Source organism: Ascaphus truei, chromosome 8 (assembly GCF_040206685.1).
Source record: "Ascaphus truei isolate aAscTru1 chromosome 8, aAscTru1.hap1, whole genome shotgun sequence".
Taxonomy (NCBI): domain Eukaryota; kingdom Metazoa; phylum Chordata; class Amphibia; order Anura; family Ascaphidae; genus Ascaphus; species Ascaphus truei.
In genome coordinates this window covers 52,043,003-52,059,955 of record NC_134490.1, presented here as the reverse complement: position 1 = coordinate 52,059,955, position 16,953 = coordinate 52,043,003, and the positions used below count along the sequence as shown (strand labels likewise).

The window sequence follows — 16,953 nt, the reverse complement described above, 5'->3', positions numbered from 1 at the left end:
TGAAGTATTCAAAGTAAATAAAAGTAACTTTATTTCATATAGTGCTTTTCTCCAAATGAGACTCAATGCGCGTCGCAATTACAGTATTGTGCACAGTACAGTACACAGCACATAGCAATTTTCACACACACAGTCCGTACCCTATCCCATGAGCTAACAATCTATGTTTTTGGTACCTGAGGCAAGGTCACAAGGAGCTGACACCGGGAATTAAACCAGGTTCTCATAATTCAAACTCGGTGTCATTGTTATCGGTCAGGGTCTTTACTCATTGAGCCGCTCCTTCTCTGTAGAAGAATATAAGAAATGTTCAAGGCTAAGGGGCGTATCCTATATACACCAAATCAGCCAATTGGGACTTTTTGGCCAAAATTCCCTGTTTAAGTCAGTGGGAAATTTTGGACGAAAAATGGCTTGATTGTCCACTTCGACGAATATAAAATATATGGGTAATAAAATACCAGGATAAAGGATATCCCCTGAATCCAGGAAGGAAAGTGATGCACAGCAATGGTGAATAATAGGGCTTAGCACACAAAAAATGGTTAAAAACAATTTATTTGCCTGGGTGACATCAAGGACATAGGCAAAAAAGAGTTACTCTTTTCCGTGATATCACCCAGTCCAATAAATTGCTTTTAACCAATTTTTGATGTGCTGAGCCCTATTATTCACCATTGCTGTACACCCCTTTCCTTCCTGGACTCTGGGAATATCCTTTGGACGACAAACTTCTGGAAGCACGCTCCAGTGTCAAGAAACTTCTCTATTCAGTGAGTACCTACCCACACAACAGTGTTTGTTTCATTATACTTGGATCTTGACACTATGTTGGGTATTGCTCTAGGGGTTGTCACCTACGAATGGGGAGTAGAACAGGTTAAACCAGCTTTATAGGCACAATTGGTCCCCATTATCCCCACCTGCAGTAGGATCCCCCATATTTGAGCACAAAGAAGCTATATATCCACTAGAAGACCACCTGTATATTTATATCAAGAAACTACATTGCAAGTACTATCATGTACCTGTACCATCTAGTTATTCTGTCTTGACTCTAACCACTGACATTAAACCTCTATGATCTACTCTGTAGCACCGGTGCTTGAACTTTGTTCTGCAATTACACAATACCAGGATAATCCACTGGTCACAGATTAAAACCAAAAGCCCAAATAATAATGGATATGGTAGCATATAACCGACTCTGCCCAATTGTATCATATATCATAACACACCACAATATATAGCAACATACCAAGGGTTTTTCCTGTTTATAAAATGTTACTGTTTGCATAATGTATAACTATACAACAATAAATATATTGGCAAGGAAGCAATCTTCACAGTTCATATAAATATACAAATAGATATAGTCATGCTGAGAGCAGACTCTGAATAGGTACACAGGCAGACTACAATTGCTGGGAAGACTCGCATAAATGACTGTCATAGTGTCTTACAGAGGGGTGCCAACCTCCAGTTTCGTGAGTCCAACATAAGCCTCTCAAAATCAATGGTTGAATAATAACCTCTCACATTAACATGATCTGTACATAACACAAATACTACATGCCAATTATAATGGAACAGATAATATAAGATAGGTAGATAAAGCCCTCCATCCAGTGAAGCAAATTATCATCAGATACATATCAGTGTTGGACACTGATGTGCTAAATACTGGTCCTTTCTACACTGTTATATGGCTGTGCCCTATCCCTCATATCACAAGCTAAAAGAATATGAAAGAAACCACTTAACCAACAAATTGGCACTGCTCTCCTGAATGTCTATAAAATGTAAATAGTTCTTGGTCATCTGAAATACATACAGATTTAGTTGTCTGTTCAGAATAATTATTTTCTCCCTAACCAAGAATGTCTCCCTAACCAAGAATCTTCAAATTAAAACAAACCATGCATTATTCCCTTTGAAGTGTTTCATCTGCTTTGTAAAATTGCAGGCATCTCAAACAACTTTGTTCCAGCTTGGAGTGATCACTCCTGACAGAACTGTTAGCGTGTTCTTTCTTGTCACTGAATAATGGGCGGCATCTAGGACTGACTCTAGTTTCAAGAAATGGGAACTATTTTGTGGGGGTCCAGGAGGTGTATGATTCAGAGACTTTAAAGGCTTGGGAAACATGTGGAAAACGTCACAACTGAGTGCGGAACTGCCATGGCATTAAGACATGCGCAGGTCCTAGAACAGGTTCTATGTGGACCTCACATACACAAATATTGTCAAAATCGGATCTGGTGAGCAAGTACTTCACACTATATCTATTTATCACTAATATAAGGACTTAAAGTTACTCAACAATGCAAACGTTTTGATGTAAAAATACAACAAAATGGACTACTGCTAGAAACACAATCCAAGCACTGTCATAAAAAATGGGGATGTACTTTAGGTTGTTTGTTCTATTCCAATCTGCAAATCAACAATATTGGTTAAATTAGTTGACTGTGTCATTACATTTTGTTGCAATCTTGCGCTTATTATTACACTTATTATTACAGAATAAACTTGACATTTTTCTTTTGGTGGATCTACATGAGACAACAACCAGAAACAAAATGCAAGTATTCCACTGTAGAGATCGCTGCATCGATGATTCTGAAATATTTAAAGGAGCAATCCAAGCCATTTCTTTTATTTTCATTTTTTTAATACAGGATTGAAGCAGGCGTCTCCAGTGCTGAACACTATTAATCTCAGCTCCGGGGACTCCCTACGTCCAGAGATACTTACTTCCAAAGGGGGTGTCGGTATCTCCTGCAGTTTTCTGCATTTTAAAGCTCCCATGTCACATGGGCCAATAGGAACCTGCACTGGGTGACGTCAAGGCTTCCTATTGGCCCGAGGGGCACGGGAGCACTGAAAATCAGCCACAATGTAAACCCTGGAGTGGGTACCGGAACCCACTGTGGAGGTAAGTATCTCCGGAAGCAAGGGGTCCCAGGTGCTGAAATTAATGGGGTTAAGCACTGGAGACCTCTGTCCTGTACAGGCAGTCCTCGGTTATCCGACACAATGCGTTACTCAAAATGGCGTTGTAAAGCGAAACGTTGTAAAGCGAAACACGTTTTCCCATAGGAACACTGTTTAAATGAAAGGTTCCGTTCCTGAAGGCATTTTTAACACTAAAATACACCAAATATTTTATGCAGGCAATAAGATATGCAGCACACACATAAATTATATAGTGTATATACTGTATTATATATATAATATAACATAATAAATAATATATTATATAGTATAATATAATATTATATAGTATAATATTATATATATACGCTCTTACGACGCTTTGCAACGTTGTATATATACACACATACACAACATTGCAAAGCGTCTTAAGAGCGTTGGATAAGCCATTTTGGAGTTGTAAAAATGAATATAGGTATGCATTGCATAGCGTTGGATAAGCCATTCGTTGCAAAGCGAAGCGTTATAAAACGAGGACTGCCTGTATATAAAAAAAAATGAATGGGTGGGTGGCGGAGGGGGGGGGGAAACGGCTTGGATTGCCTCTAATACAGATCTTAGAAATGTCAATGCTTCATACAAATAAAAGGTATTGTTATTTGTGTCGTAAGTAAAGTATCTCAATGTGCCAAGATGCTCCCACCAGTATGCATTCAGTTCACCATCATTTTAATAAATACCCTATTTATAGCATTATTATACATTGCTTAATCACAATTTCATGCACATATAAATTAGCCTCTATAAGACCACAACAAAGAGTTATTTACCACCGAGATTCCTGAATAGCCCATTTCCTTTTGTATGTCTGGAGTGTTTTGCTATGATGTTAATTTGTTTTCGATTGCAGAGTCATTACAAGCGCAAAGCTGCCTGCATTGCTCAGCATTCAATAGCTGCTTTCATAAGGTCACTTGAAACAAACACTGCAAAGGGGATTTAGAAATGAAGGAGAGCAACACATTTGATACAATTAAACTGGCAATACTAAACCTTAACTCAGAGACTGTAGTGCAAGTTACTTGTCAGATATGACGTATGTTAAGCTGTAGGCTAAGTGGAACAGCTTTGGCCCATAAAGCATCACAGCAATTTGAACAATTGGTACTGGGATACAAGATACAATTCTAATGAGATGCTGCCAGAGAAAACCTTACCCTAACCGCAACTATAACTCAAAATGTATATTGATAAACAGGTAAATTAAGATGATAATATATTAATATGATAACACAAGATCAATATGTACGTGTATCATCATTTTATTTCAATGTATTCTCCAGAGACATTATGTAGTACACACATAAGCAGCAAAATCATAGGCAAAGGCAGTTTTGTTTTTTTATATACAGTATCCTAAGAAAAGCTAAAGAAAACTCAAGCAGGTATCTTCAGATCTACAGAATCCAAATCCGCATTGAATACCACAGACCACAGGAAATGTTTGTTAAAAGGGAACAATAAAACTATATATATTTTTTCAAGTCAATCATCACAGATTACACCTGTAAAGGGGACTTAGGCGATACTAATTGCAAAGAAGTGCCTGTGTTGGTTACATCAGGCTATAGGCAGGGGCGGATTTCACTTTTTGTCGGCTGAGGGCTGGCTTTCCACCTCAGCATACGACGTCATGCCGCCACGTTGTCATGGCAATGAGGCATCGTCTGACGTCATGGCATCATGTGAGTTCGCGTAGATGCTATAGGAAGGGCCTGCTATGGGAAAAGTGAGACATACTCACATGAACAATTTGCCTCCCCCCAAATATTGCCGCCTCCAAAAAAATGTCGCTCTAGGCTATTACCTTCTCAACCCTATGGGAAATCCACCCATGGCTATATACCTGTATATCTTCTTAGATATCAGCTTCCGGTTAGTCCATCTCTGAAACTCACTTAACCCATGGTAACCAGTGCATTACCTTCCATCCCCTCGAGTGGAAATCAACACAATGTTAAATACCCTTCAACAATGCCCTAAGCCATTATTCATTATGATGAGATGTGGGGTGATGGCACAGCTAATGATGCACTAACTTCCATTGTGCATTACCTAGCTTCTTATCACATTGAATAGGGGGGCTAGCATATGTTTACATGTTGTAGTTTGAGTCCTTTTCTAATTCTTTGTGACCACTCTATTTTATAAAACAGGGATTCTTAACTCCAGTCCTCAAGACCCCCCAACAGGTCAGGTTTTCTGGATATCCCTGCCACTGATTGAGCCACCTGTGCTGAAGCAGGGATATCTTTAAAACCTGACCTTTTGGGGGGTCTTAAGGACTGAAGTTGAACACCCCTGCTATAAGCCATTACCATTTATATGTATTTAACTATTTGTAAAAGCTATATAAGTACATAATGATAAAGTGCTCTGGTGCTTTCGGTTGACCATAGGACTTTTTCCCCTTACTCTGGACTCTGCAAACACGATGCTAGCATTCTGTTCCATGATACACAAGGAGCCACCTTCTTCCAAAAATATCCACTGTAACAAAAAAAAGCTGTGTGTGCTGAGCACGCGCATAGTAAGTGAAACTTCTTTGTTTTTTGTCACATAAATTTTATTTGTGATGGTGATGTTTTTAATTAAAAATCACAAAACAATTTGACTTCCAAAACACAAAAGTTTGACCACATGTTTTAGCTATTTGCACATCTATATTTATAGTAACTGAATTATTTGTGTCTGCGTGTGTCAGTCAGTGTGTGTGTGTGTCTGCGTATGTCAGTCAGTGTGTGTGTCTGTGGTGTGTTTGTCTCTCTCTGCGACCTACACCCACCACGACGTAGCTGTGGACAAGGAGAACTCTGTCTGAGTCTCCTCCCCCGGCGGAGCTGTGGGCTGTGTTTCCTGCTGCAGCCAGCCCCCCAGCGGAGGTACGGAACATGGGAGGTGCTCGGCAGCTCACAGGGTGGGTGGGGGGGGAGTAGGCACATCACTTGTGGGCGCTGTTCGGCGCATCACTGGGGTGTGTGTGTGTCAGTCTGTATGTATCAGTCAGTGTATGTCAGTCAGTGTAGGTGTGTGTGTCAGTCAGTGAGTGAGTGTGTATGTGTGTCAGTCCGTGAGTGAGTGTGTATGTGTGTCAGTCCGTGAGTGAGTGTGTATGTGTGTCAGTCCGTGAGTGAGTGTGTATGTGTGTCAGTCAGTGAGTGAGTGTGTATGTGTCAGTCAGTGAGTGTGTGTGTGTCAGTGTATGTGTGTCAGTCAGTGAGTGTGTGTGTCAGTGTATGTGTGTCAGTCAGTGAGTGTGAGTGTGTGTGTGTGTCAGTCAGTGAGTGTGTAGGTGTGTCAGTCAGTGAGAGAGTGTGTAGGTGTGTCAGTCAGTGAGAGAGTGTGTATGTGTGTCAGTCAGTGTGTGTGTGTGTATGTGTGTCAGTCAGTGTGTGTGTGTGTATGTGTCAGTCAGTGTGTGTGTGTGTATGTGTCAGTCAGTGTGTGTGTGTGTATGTGTCAGTCAGTGTGTGTGTGTGTATGTGTCAGTCAGTGTGTGTGTGTGTGTGTATGTGTCAGTCAGTGTGTGTGTGTGTGTGTGTGTGTGTGTGTGTATGTGTCAGTGTGTGTGTGTGTGTGTCAGTGTGTGTGTGTATGTGTCAGTGTGTGTGTGTGTGTGTGTGTGTGTGTGTGTGTCAGTGTGTCAGTGTATGCTTCCTGCGGTTTCTCGTCTGAGGATAGCTGGCCAGCTCCCCCGCAATGATCCTTCTCAGGTGCCCCACCGAGAAGCACTCCTCTCACCCCGATACCCTCCATCAGGTGGTTAAGTCCTGAAACCAGGCTCCGGATGTGAAGCTGTAGCTCGGGGGGGCAAGGAGGGCAGCTCCATGTCCCCCAGCCCCGGGATCCTCTTCTTGTCCGGCCAGCTGCAGTTGAGAGCCTGCAGTTCTCCGCCAGGTAGCAGCGGGAAGAGAGAGGAGAAGGCCGGGGCCAGGAATAGGTGCGGGGAGATCGGGACCAGCAGCAGCAGCGCCCACATCACCTCAGCCATGAAGTTCACCCCATCCACTCACCCCCCGCAGCTCACCACGAACAGAGCCTTCTACTGGTTGGCAGCGCCGGCCTCGAAGCTGGAGAACTCCTTAACTTGGAGGGCCCCCGCGGAGAGCAGCAGCAGCAGTTCGGCGCAGCCGCACCAGTGCAGGATCTCGGCACTCGTTAGCTGTGACGGCAGTGAGTATGTTGAGCGGGGGGGGAGCAGGAGGGGGGAAAGCCATCCTCCTCATTCACCCAGCAGCGCAAGGTCTCCGAGCCGCCCGTGAGCGTCGCCATGGCTACCGCGCATGTCAGCGGGCAGCAGCGGCAGTTAGGAATGGTGGCGGCGGACGTGTGGGAGGAATGGCATGCGCAGGGGGGCTCTGTCTGAGTCTCCAGCCCGGCAGAGTGCGCGGCTGGGACAGAGAGCGGTCAGCGGGTTGTAGCAGGAGAGCCGGTCCCCGCTGCCCCGGATGCCGCCCGTGCCCATCTCCACCTGGGGGAAATTGCGGCCGTTAGGAGCGGCGCCATGTGGGGGGAGCAGCAGCCGTTAGAAGCGGCGCCGGCGGCGATATCTGATTTGTGGAGCGGGTGTGATGTCAGTGTTGGGGTTGGGCTGAGCCAGAACACAGCCCGGCCTCAACTGCCAGCACTGACGTCACATCCGTTTCATTTCTGTCTCCACCATCCATTTTTGCCCCAGTTCGAATGAGGTGCCACTAAGGAAGTTTCACTTCAAAAATGCTAGGACCCCACACATGTTTCTGTTATTCCAGAGTCTGGGTCTGTCTAATTTCAGAGCATGTGACACTAGCCAAAAAGATGGCAGATGTAAGGACAAGATTTAGCTGCACATGATAACCTAATTTGTCCTCTCCATGGCCTACTAACTCAATAAGCCTTTAATGGTTCCGTAAATAAACAGATGGCTGTCGTCAGAAGCCAAACATGATGAATTGAATTGATTTGTGTTCATTCTCTGAGACGTGCTCTGAAATATATAGGCTGAAATAATAAAATAATGAGCCAATATTATTGTCATAATGTTTGCACAGTCTGAAGCCTTTGCTAACAAACTTTGCTGGCATATGGAGGCGAAGTCTGACAGCCAAATAATGAAACTAAAACCCCCTTTTATTCAATTCTATCAGGGGTGGCCAACTCCAGTCCTTAAGACACCCCAACAGGTTAGTCGAAGACTGAGCCACCTGTGCTGAAGCAGGGATATCCATAAAAGCTGGTCTGTTGGTGGCCCTTGAGGACTACGTTTGAGACCCCTCTTCTAGAGTGTAAGGTCTCACAAGCAGGGCCCTCGTTGTCTTTGGTATCTGTTTATGCACGTTTGTCCTTATTTGTATGTAACTCTGTTTATGTAATTAGCAAATCTCTGTACCCTCATTCTACCAAATATGCAGAGTATGTTGTCGCTTCACAAATAAACGATAATAATATCTCCACCTAGTAAATACAGTACCAGGTGCTACTCCTTTGTGACAAGGAATATCTGAGTGGTTGCGTTGTTGATCTTGAATGCATGTTTTCAGTTTGATTCCAGGCTCAAACCGCCTCTCTGGAACAGTTACTAGGCCTTATTTTGTGCTTTTAGTATTCTATGTTAAGTTCTGGATGGTAAAGCTTTATAAGGACAAAGTATTATTATGCTGCCACCAATTCCGCAACTTAAAGCAGCTCAATATTTTTGGGGGGCTTTTTTCCTCCTTACCTAAACTAGTTGGTTCCCTGGAGCTGCTCTGTGGTTTCCCGCGGAAGCAGCAAAACTATCTGATCGCTGGAAACAAAATGGCTACAGTCAGGGCTCGCTCCACGGCCTATATTAACCTGCCACATTACCAGGAGATGACACAGATGGCCATGTCCTTTCTTTCTTACAAAGAAGAAACGACTATTCAAAATGTTTTAACTCTTGCCGCTCAGTTACACTGGATGTTGGGGGACCACAGACAAGCTTTGGTGGACCCCCTGGTTCAGGTAAACTAAAACAAAGACATTACATGCAGGGGAACAGCTGCCTTAACACAAACTGGTGTTTAATTCACTACGTAAAGCAGCAGTCCAAGCTGCCGTTTAAAAAAAAAAAATCCCTGTAATATGTGCATCAATACAATCCACACAATAAGTAATTAACTAAGTTGCTGATCGGCAAAGATTCGACTCAGGCGTTCACTAAATGGCTGTCAGTGAGGACCAAAGTTGTGAGGGAGATCATGTAACCAGGCAGTCACTAGATACAATTGGTGCACTGCTAGAGAGAGGACAGGTCTCAAAAAAGGGGTGTTCCAGAGCCTGTTTCAGAAGAGGAAGGTGATGAGACTTTGTAAATGATTGCTATAGAAACAAAAAAATGCTTGTTACATTATAATACTGTAAAAATGTAATTCAGAGTTGTTGTTTTTTTTTAAATGCTACAAGTATTTTCTTATAGTACATAACTGATTTATTAAAAAAACACACATGTACAGTAGGAGATTGCTTGGTCTGCAGCTTTAATATCATCTACTTTTGTGCTCTCATTATTTCATAACAGACCTTTTATGAACAAGTTATCCAGAAAGAATGGATTTTAATGCAAGATAAACTGACAGGACTGATGAATGCAATCAACTGACACAATGTCTATGGTAATGATCAGTCTGTTTAGAATAACAATGCAGATTATTACCACCACTGAACATTATGGGAGAAGCGTATCTTGCCAGACACTCAAACAGAATATTATTTGTACAGTGACAACTGGAGTGCGTGAGGATGGGTGAACGCTGTGATTTCTTGCTCATATTCTCTCAGTCCTTTGCTCACATTGTTCTTGTAACAAAGCATCATTGTATTGTAAATAAATATCTCTAATTCATGGACTTTGGATGGTGTATCATTAAATGTTTACTTTTCGTGTACATTAAGAGTTCTTTTTTCCCTTGTGCAATTATTTCAATCTAATTTGCTTTGTGCTTGTTCATGTTTAAAGCAGCAGTCTAAGCGGACGTCTTTTTTTATTTTAATTTACATTTTCCCCTTTAATATGTGCATCAGTACAATACACACAATGATAAATAATTAGCTAAGTTGCCGATCGATCCGTTCTCCTGTGATCGACCTGCGAAGATGCGTCTCAGGGGTCAGTGCAGCAGAAGAGGACCAAAGGTGCAAAGTTCTGTGGGGAAGATCATGTGACCAGGCAGTCAGTAGATACAATTGGTGCACTGCTGGAGAGAGGGCAGGGCGCAAAAGGGGGTGCCAGAGCCTGTTTCAGAAGAGGAGAGGGATGTGACTTTGTAAATGGTTGCTAAACAAAAAATGCTTGTAACATTATAATACATTAAAAATATTATTCCGAGTTATTTTTAAAAAAATGCTACAAGTATTTTTTCATTGTACAGAACTGATTTATTTAAAAAAACAAAACAAAAAAACAAAAAACACATGTAGGATATTGCTCGGTCTGCAGCTTTAAGAAGGGAAAGCTTTGTTTACAGATATCTTCCAAATAGATACAGAACTGGGGATTTTAGGACATGCAAGAGCCTAAACTTTTCGAATATTATGTTAAGGGACAAAGAAGCTTAAAAACGGCTTTCCCAGTGTCAGACTACTTTCTGCACGATTATATAGAGCAGGGGGGCGCGGGATTTACAGAGGCCCCGCACGCTTCCCGAAGGCATTTAAATTAAATGCCAGGGAAGCGGCGAAGGCCTCTATAAACTGCACTGACTTTGGTTAAGACAGCTTCTGGAGACGCGTTGCTATGGCAACAAGGTGTCATGTGACTTCACATTGTCATGGCAACGTGACGTCATGACGCCCAGAACGGCTGAACCAAGGTAAGAAGGTGGGGGGGGGGGGGGGCAGAAAGGGGGACAGCCTGTGGGGGGGCGCAGGAGAAAAAGATTGCGCTCCCCTGATATAGAGGGTTATGTATGAATCTTGCTTTCAGTTGACACTGGGTCATAATAGATATCACTCTAGTGTGGGAGCCATCCCTGCTTGTTAATTGCCATTCACCGATGTAGCACTGCTGAGTACATATGTCACAAGAGGCCCATGTTTACTAAGCAGTGATATTCCCCATTACGGCACTGCAAGCCCTGTATGACGCAGTCAAGTAAATGCTTATACTGGAAGGTGTCTTATGGAATTGCTCCACTTAGTAAATATGGGCCAAAAACACTTAAAGCGACAAGCGTTTTTTTGGTTTTTTTACATTTATTTTTTATTTTTACACAGGATTGAAGCAGGGGCTCTCCGGAGATGAACCCCATTAATTTCAGCTCCAGGGACTCCATGCTTCGGGAGATATATACCTCTGTATGGGGTGCCAGTAGCCGCTCCGGCTCAGCTACCTGGCATTGCAAAAATCAAGTAATGGCCGCTTGTTAAAGCTCCCGCGACCTGCGGGCCAATAGGAAGCCGTGATGTCATCAGGTTCGGCTTCCTTTTGGCCCATGTGATGTGGGAGCTTTAAACTTTCCAAGCCAGCTAGCTCAGCCGGAGCGGCTACCGGCACTCCCTACGGAGGTATCTCTGGAGCCAGGGGATCCCCAGTCCTGAAATTAATAGGGTTCAGCTACAGAGAACCCCTGTTTCAATCCTGTGTAATATATATCTATATATATATAGATATATATGTTTAAAAAGACGCATGGATTGCTCCTGTAAGCCAATTACAGGGCTACCTTCTCCTCAAAAGCTTCCGCTGTATTGGGAGAAAAGTACTGGAACCAACCATTGAACTTTTCAAAAATGATCTGAACAACATATCTGCACGCGAACTGTAGTTGCCCTAATACTGATATTGTTTGTTTTTTTGTAAACAAGCTCGTTCACACATCCCTGGTACTGATGCCCAATGAACCCCACAAAGAGTAGGAGGCCCCTGGGGCAGCCGTCCAGTTGAAAGATGTTTATGTTTTTTCTGCATGCACACAAAGAAGTAAATAAGCAAGATGCAGCTAGAATCATGAAATGCATTATGGCTGTTATTGCCAACAACAACATGATTACAGCCAATATATATTTTATAATGCATTTTTAAAACGGCACAGCATGATGCAGTGTGTCAAAGATGCTTCAGTTTAAATTGTGTACGTTAAAAACGTTTTCTATCCTAATGAATGTTGTGCAGAGTTCCTGTAGCCAGATTTGTTCTGGAGATCTGCATATTTCCTGCAGACTGTAATAGCTTCTAATGAATCAGCTTGTTCTTCCTAAATGCAGTTGTATATAACAAAAGACACAAAGCCTCAGTGCTACATTCAATATGACCAATTATATAGCTAACTACTTGGCTATTTTTCTTTTCACAAATGAGGGTCATTTAGTTACATTTTTTGACCAAAGCATTTTAAGCTTGCAAACCACGCCAAGGTATCCCCGCTTTTGCAAGTCCTAACACTACATGTTATATATATGAGTTCACAATCCCAGAAGCACTCCTTTTGACATAAATATTTATGGTGTGGTGGGTTTGGGTTCTGAGTTTGCAGGGGCTGTGTGTGTTAGTAAATCGAGTTGTTTGTAAGCCTTGCAGAACTCATACCTTCAGTAGTGTGGCACTTGGAGAATTAGTGAGGACCACAATCTGTAATTATTCAATGGAGCTCCTTTTTCTTATATTTAATGTACATTCTTTGAGCATTGTGAAGAAGGGGTCCCCCAATTGGGCAGTATAATTCACATGGTTGAGCTATGGTACGAGATAAAACGACTTGTTGCTTACCTGATTGCCCTGGGGGAGGAAAGCCAGATAATCCTCTTGGGAGGCAGAGAAAGACCGTTAGAACCGCAGCTTTGTTGCCTGAACATGGCTCTATCGCTATCGGCTTTGGGACACCCTGAAAGCAAAGATCAGAAAAGCATATGAATGTTTACAGCATCATAACCGTGGTCTGAAAGTTAGATACCTTTCAAGAGGGGTTACAGGTCTTCTCAGGGTGTAGAAATATGTCCACAGACAGTAGCAGAGAGACTCGAATACATTTAGTGAGAGTTGAGTATTTTAAAACAGATACAATTTAAAGCAGCAAAACTACAGTCCCCCTTTTTTTCTTATTTGTATATCTAAAGCAGTGGTGCGCAAACACCATGCGCCTGCGCTCCCCTTACCTGCTGCCTCCTCGGTCACACCCCCCCTCGCCTCTATTGATGCGTCAAATGACACTATGGGGTCACGTCACGTGACCCGCGGCGTCATTTGACGTCACGTCTCCATGGTAATGGGTGTAATTTGACGCTGTGTTGCCATGGAGATGCGTGGACAAAAAGCCGGTAAGTACATTTTACAGGGGCCTCGCGCTTTTAGCGTGGAGCCTCTGTAACCACCGCGCAGCCCGCGGCCCCCCAGTAAGGTCTTGCGCCCCCCCTGGGGGATGCGAACCCCAGTTTGTGCACCACTGATCTAAAGCACGTGACAATGTATAATTCTTACCTAAGCTGGCAATCGATCGGTGCTCCTTTTCTAAATCTGTGAAAACCCTGAGTGTGTGCCTAACATAATGGCTGCCTTTCAGGTTCAATCAATCCTTCAGTCAGTGTAACTCGGCATCTACAATGTATCCTGATATTAGTAAGTTAACATTATCTTTGTTACAGTTTACAGCTCAAACTGCGGAGAACATTAGCAACAAATGATCACAAACAGGAAAGTGTTACAACGATCTTGCACTGCTGGGGAGGTGTGCTAAACCTGCTATAGGAATCAAAGGATGCTTTGGCACTCATTAAAAATGGCATTAAGAGCTGAATAAAAATAATAATAATACATCTAAAAAAATCACTATTATCTAATACTACAGAACTGATTTATTTAAAGAAAACCTGTTTAAGATTTCACATGTTTTGCTACTTTAACACATCACCAACACTTTATAGTTCCACCCAGCACTAAGAGACCTAGGAGAGGTGTTCTAATAAGGCAATATTTCTTTCTACTCTTTACAGCCCTGAGAACAGACAGAGGCAATTTACACTGTGGGAATAAAAAAATAAAACAAAAAGCAAATTAAATAGTTGGGGAGCAGGAAATAACAATGTGAGAGAAATGCTTGGTAAATCTGTATTGGCACTTACATTTTACTGTTAAACTTACTATTGAAATAAAGAATACCCCCAAAAATACTGTTTTTTCATTTAGCTAATTTAGATTTCCTATAATTACTACTTTTATAGATTATATTTATAGAGTTGGTATAAACTGATGGAGTCTATTATAGTAAAAAAATAAATAAACAAAAACAAAACAGTTTTTGCAGTTGGTCTATTAAAAATGTAAATAGATTAAACAGATGCTAAAAAAAAAATGAATGTGGAATTTTAGCATTGAGTACAGGGACGAAAATCCATTTTGAAATAAATATGGGTTAGAAACCAGCATTTAAAACAGAGCTAAAAATAAATCTCCCTTTTTCCTAATACAAACTTGTTATGGATGATCAATGTACGTATATGGGTGGGTGTTGGTACGGATCATTGCACCGTTACTCCCATTCAGTGCATGTGCATGTGTCCCATAGTCTTAGGCCGGGGCCATGGTACAAAATACAGCGCTGAGCCAGGAAACTTACCTCCTGCAGCCGGCATGTGTGGGTCTTTGGTAGACGCTTCCGCAGGCGTGCGGAATTGCAGCCGACAATCATTTAATTTTTCTTGCTGAGGGAAGAGGCGGGCCAGTCACGTGACCAGGCAACAGCCAATGGCACTCCGTGATGTCGGCGCCGTGACTTGGCGTGCTAGCCCCGCCTCCCACCCGCCTCACAAGCGCGCTTGCTGAAGCTCATGCCAGGACACAAAAAAGCTCCTGCTTGAGCAGGAGAGCATGAGCGTCAGCCCTCAGCGCTGTATTTTGTACCATGGCCCCGGCCTTGCATTGGCCAGTTTGCTTTGGAGCCCTCCCAGAATACATCTACTACTACTGGTAGTATTCTGGTTCTGACCTGCATTGTTTCTTATGCTTCAGGCCCAGATAATAAATTAGACAGCTCCTGACACCTGCTGATCTAGTGTAGCTCAGAGACGGCTCTACCAATATACCTCTATATTCACTTGTATCATGGTTCGTTGTACTGCCCAGTGCCAAGTAAATTGGTTTATTGTGAGTGCTGCATCACTGGGAATAAGGCTCTAACACCCGGACCTAACCGGCTGCAAACGGTTCAACCAATCTCTGCTCCCCATTACTAGGAAAACAAAGGAGATGTCTTGTGATATATTTGTGTAACTTGTCAAAGCTAAGCCAATTGACATCAATTCCCAACCAGCATCAAATCTTATTCTTCTAGAGGTCTATCCACTCTAACAAGTCATACATACATTTGTTAAAATATACCAACGACATGTCTCTTCCTTATTGCAGTTCAATTGCAGCAATTACACTCTGTAAATCTAAACAATGTTTTTCTGTGAGTCATAATGCTATTCAGTTACATTTCAAAACCAAGCCTCGTCCTGTCTTCCTTATTTTTATCATACAGATTATATATATAACCTGGTGCTCAGGAGGTTTAAATAAATGTACTCCCTATATTCAAAGAACAATCCAAGTGAACCATTTTTTACAAAAATTATTATTATTTTTTTTTTTACATAGGATTAAAGAAGGGGGTCTCGTGAGCTGAACCCCATTAATTTCAGCTCTAGGGACCCCTCCTGCTTCCGGAAATACAGATCTCCGTACGGGATGCCGGTACCTCGACATAGTTAGAAGCTCCTGTGTCACGTGGGCCAATAGGAAGCTGTACCGGATGACATCACAGCTTTCTATTGGCCCGCAGGATACAGGAGCTTTGATACACCCCCCTTGCATGAACCCCAGCTAGCGAGCCAGAGCGGCTACTGGTGCCCCCTACAGAGGCATCTCCGAAAGCAGGAGGTCCCCGGAGATTAAATCAATGGGTTCAGCTCCGGAGACCCCCTGCTCCAATGCTATGTCAAAAATAAATTAAAAAGGAAATTAAAACGGGCCGCTTTCATTCCCCTTTCTGACTGAGTCATTTGATTACAACACAATTTGTTTAATTTGTTTAATCTCTTGGATCAATTATTTTTTTCTTGGTGGTAAACTGTGAATATCTGTTATTTTGTATCCGTAATTTAGTGTTTGATAAAGAGAAAATGTACAAATGGCATCATTTGTGGAGGTCATAGCAATGCATATATTTAGGTTTTAATCCCTGTTTATAAATTGCTAAATATACAGGAGTTAGATCATTGGTATGTGTTTAACTTATGGTGATTCAACACCATGCATCAAAGATCATTGTCATGGAGTGCATACATTTTGGGTTGGGGCCCAGTTTATAAGCTGCTAAAGATCTATAAATGACATCATTGATTTTTGTTTAATGTATGTTGATTTAATCATGCACCAAAGTTCATTGTCATGCTGTCTTTTTTAAAAGCAAATGGTATTGTACACTGAAACGAACAAACACTGCAGCAAATGCACAACAACGCCTACTCTTGATTGTATGAGTTTGGAAGACCGAGTTATTGAAGTCACATCCTGCCATAAAGCAGTACTGCGTTGATGCACATGCTTTATCAAAATAAAGATGGTGATTTGAGGAATGCCTGTGATATTAGCATGACCTAACATCAGTATTAAATAACTTTAATATATATAACATATATATATAACATATGTCTTATGTGTTATGTCTTGAACTTTCTCAAAGCATTACACTTGTGAATGTATTCCTTGTCTAATGTGTTCTAAACTGTTGTCCAGTATATTTCCAGGATGAGGATGTGTTGTTACTATATATATTTATATTGATATATATATATTGATATATATATATATATATTAGAAAAAGTATGGGCATGCTTAAATCCAAAAATGTGATTTTTATTAGTTCAACGTTTCAGCCTTTCTCAACAGCTCTACTAAATTTCACCTTCTTTCTTGGATTTAGGAGTGCTTGCCCTTTTTGGCTTTTTGTATACTCTCCTGGATGGTTTGCACCCTACCCT

General features: G+C 42.0%; 1 protein-coding gene across 4 annotated transcripts in view; it reads right to left on the bottom strand.

Annotated features, from left to right (window-relative positions):
* The window catches only part of ATRNL1 (attractin like 1), a 662,687-nt gene that overhangs the window by 46,418 nt on the left and 599,316 nt on the right, over positions 1–16,953 (bottom strand). For all 4 annotated transcript variants that reach the window (XM_075611983.1, XM_075611984.1, XM_075611985.1 and 1 more), the window contains one exon: positions 12,704–12,818. In XM_075611983.1, coding sequence (XP_075468098.1) covers positions 12,704–12,818 — 115 coding nt within the window. The remainder of the gene's footprint in view (positions 1–12,703; positions 12,819–16,953) is intronic.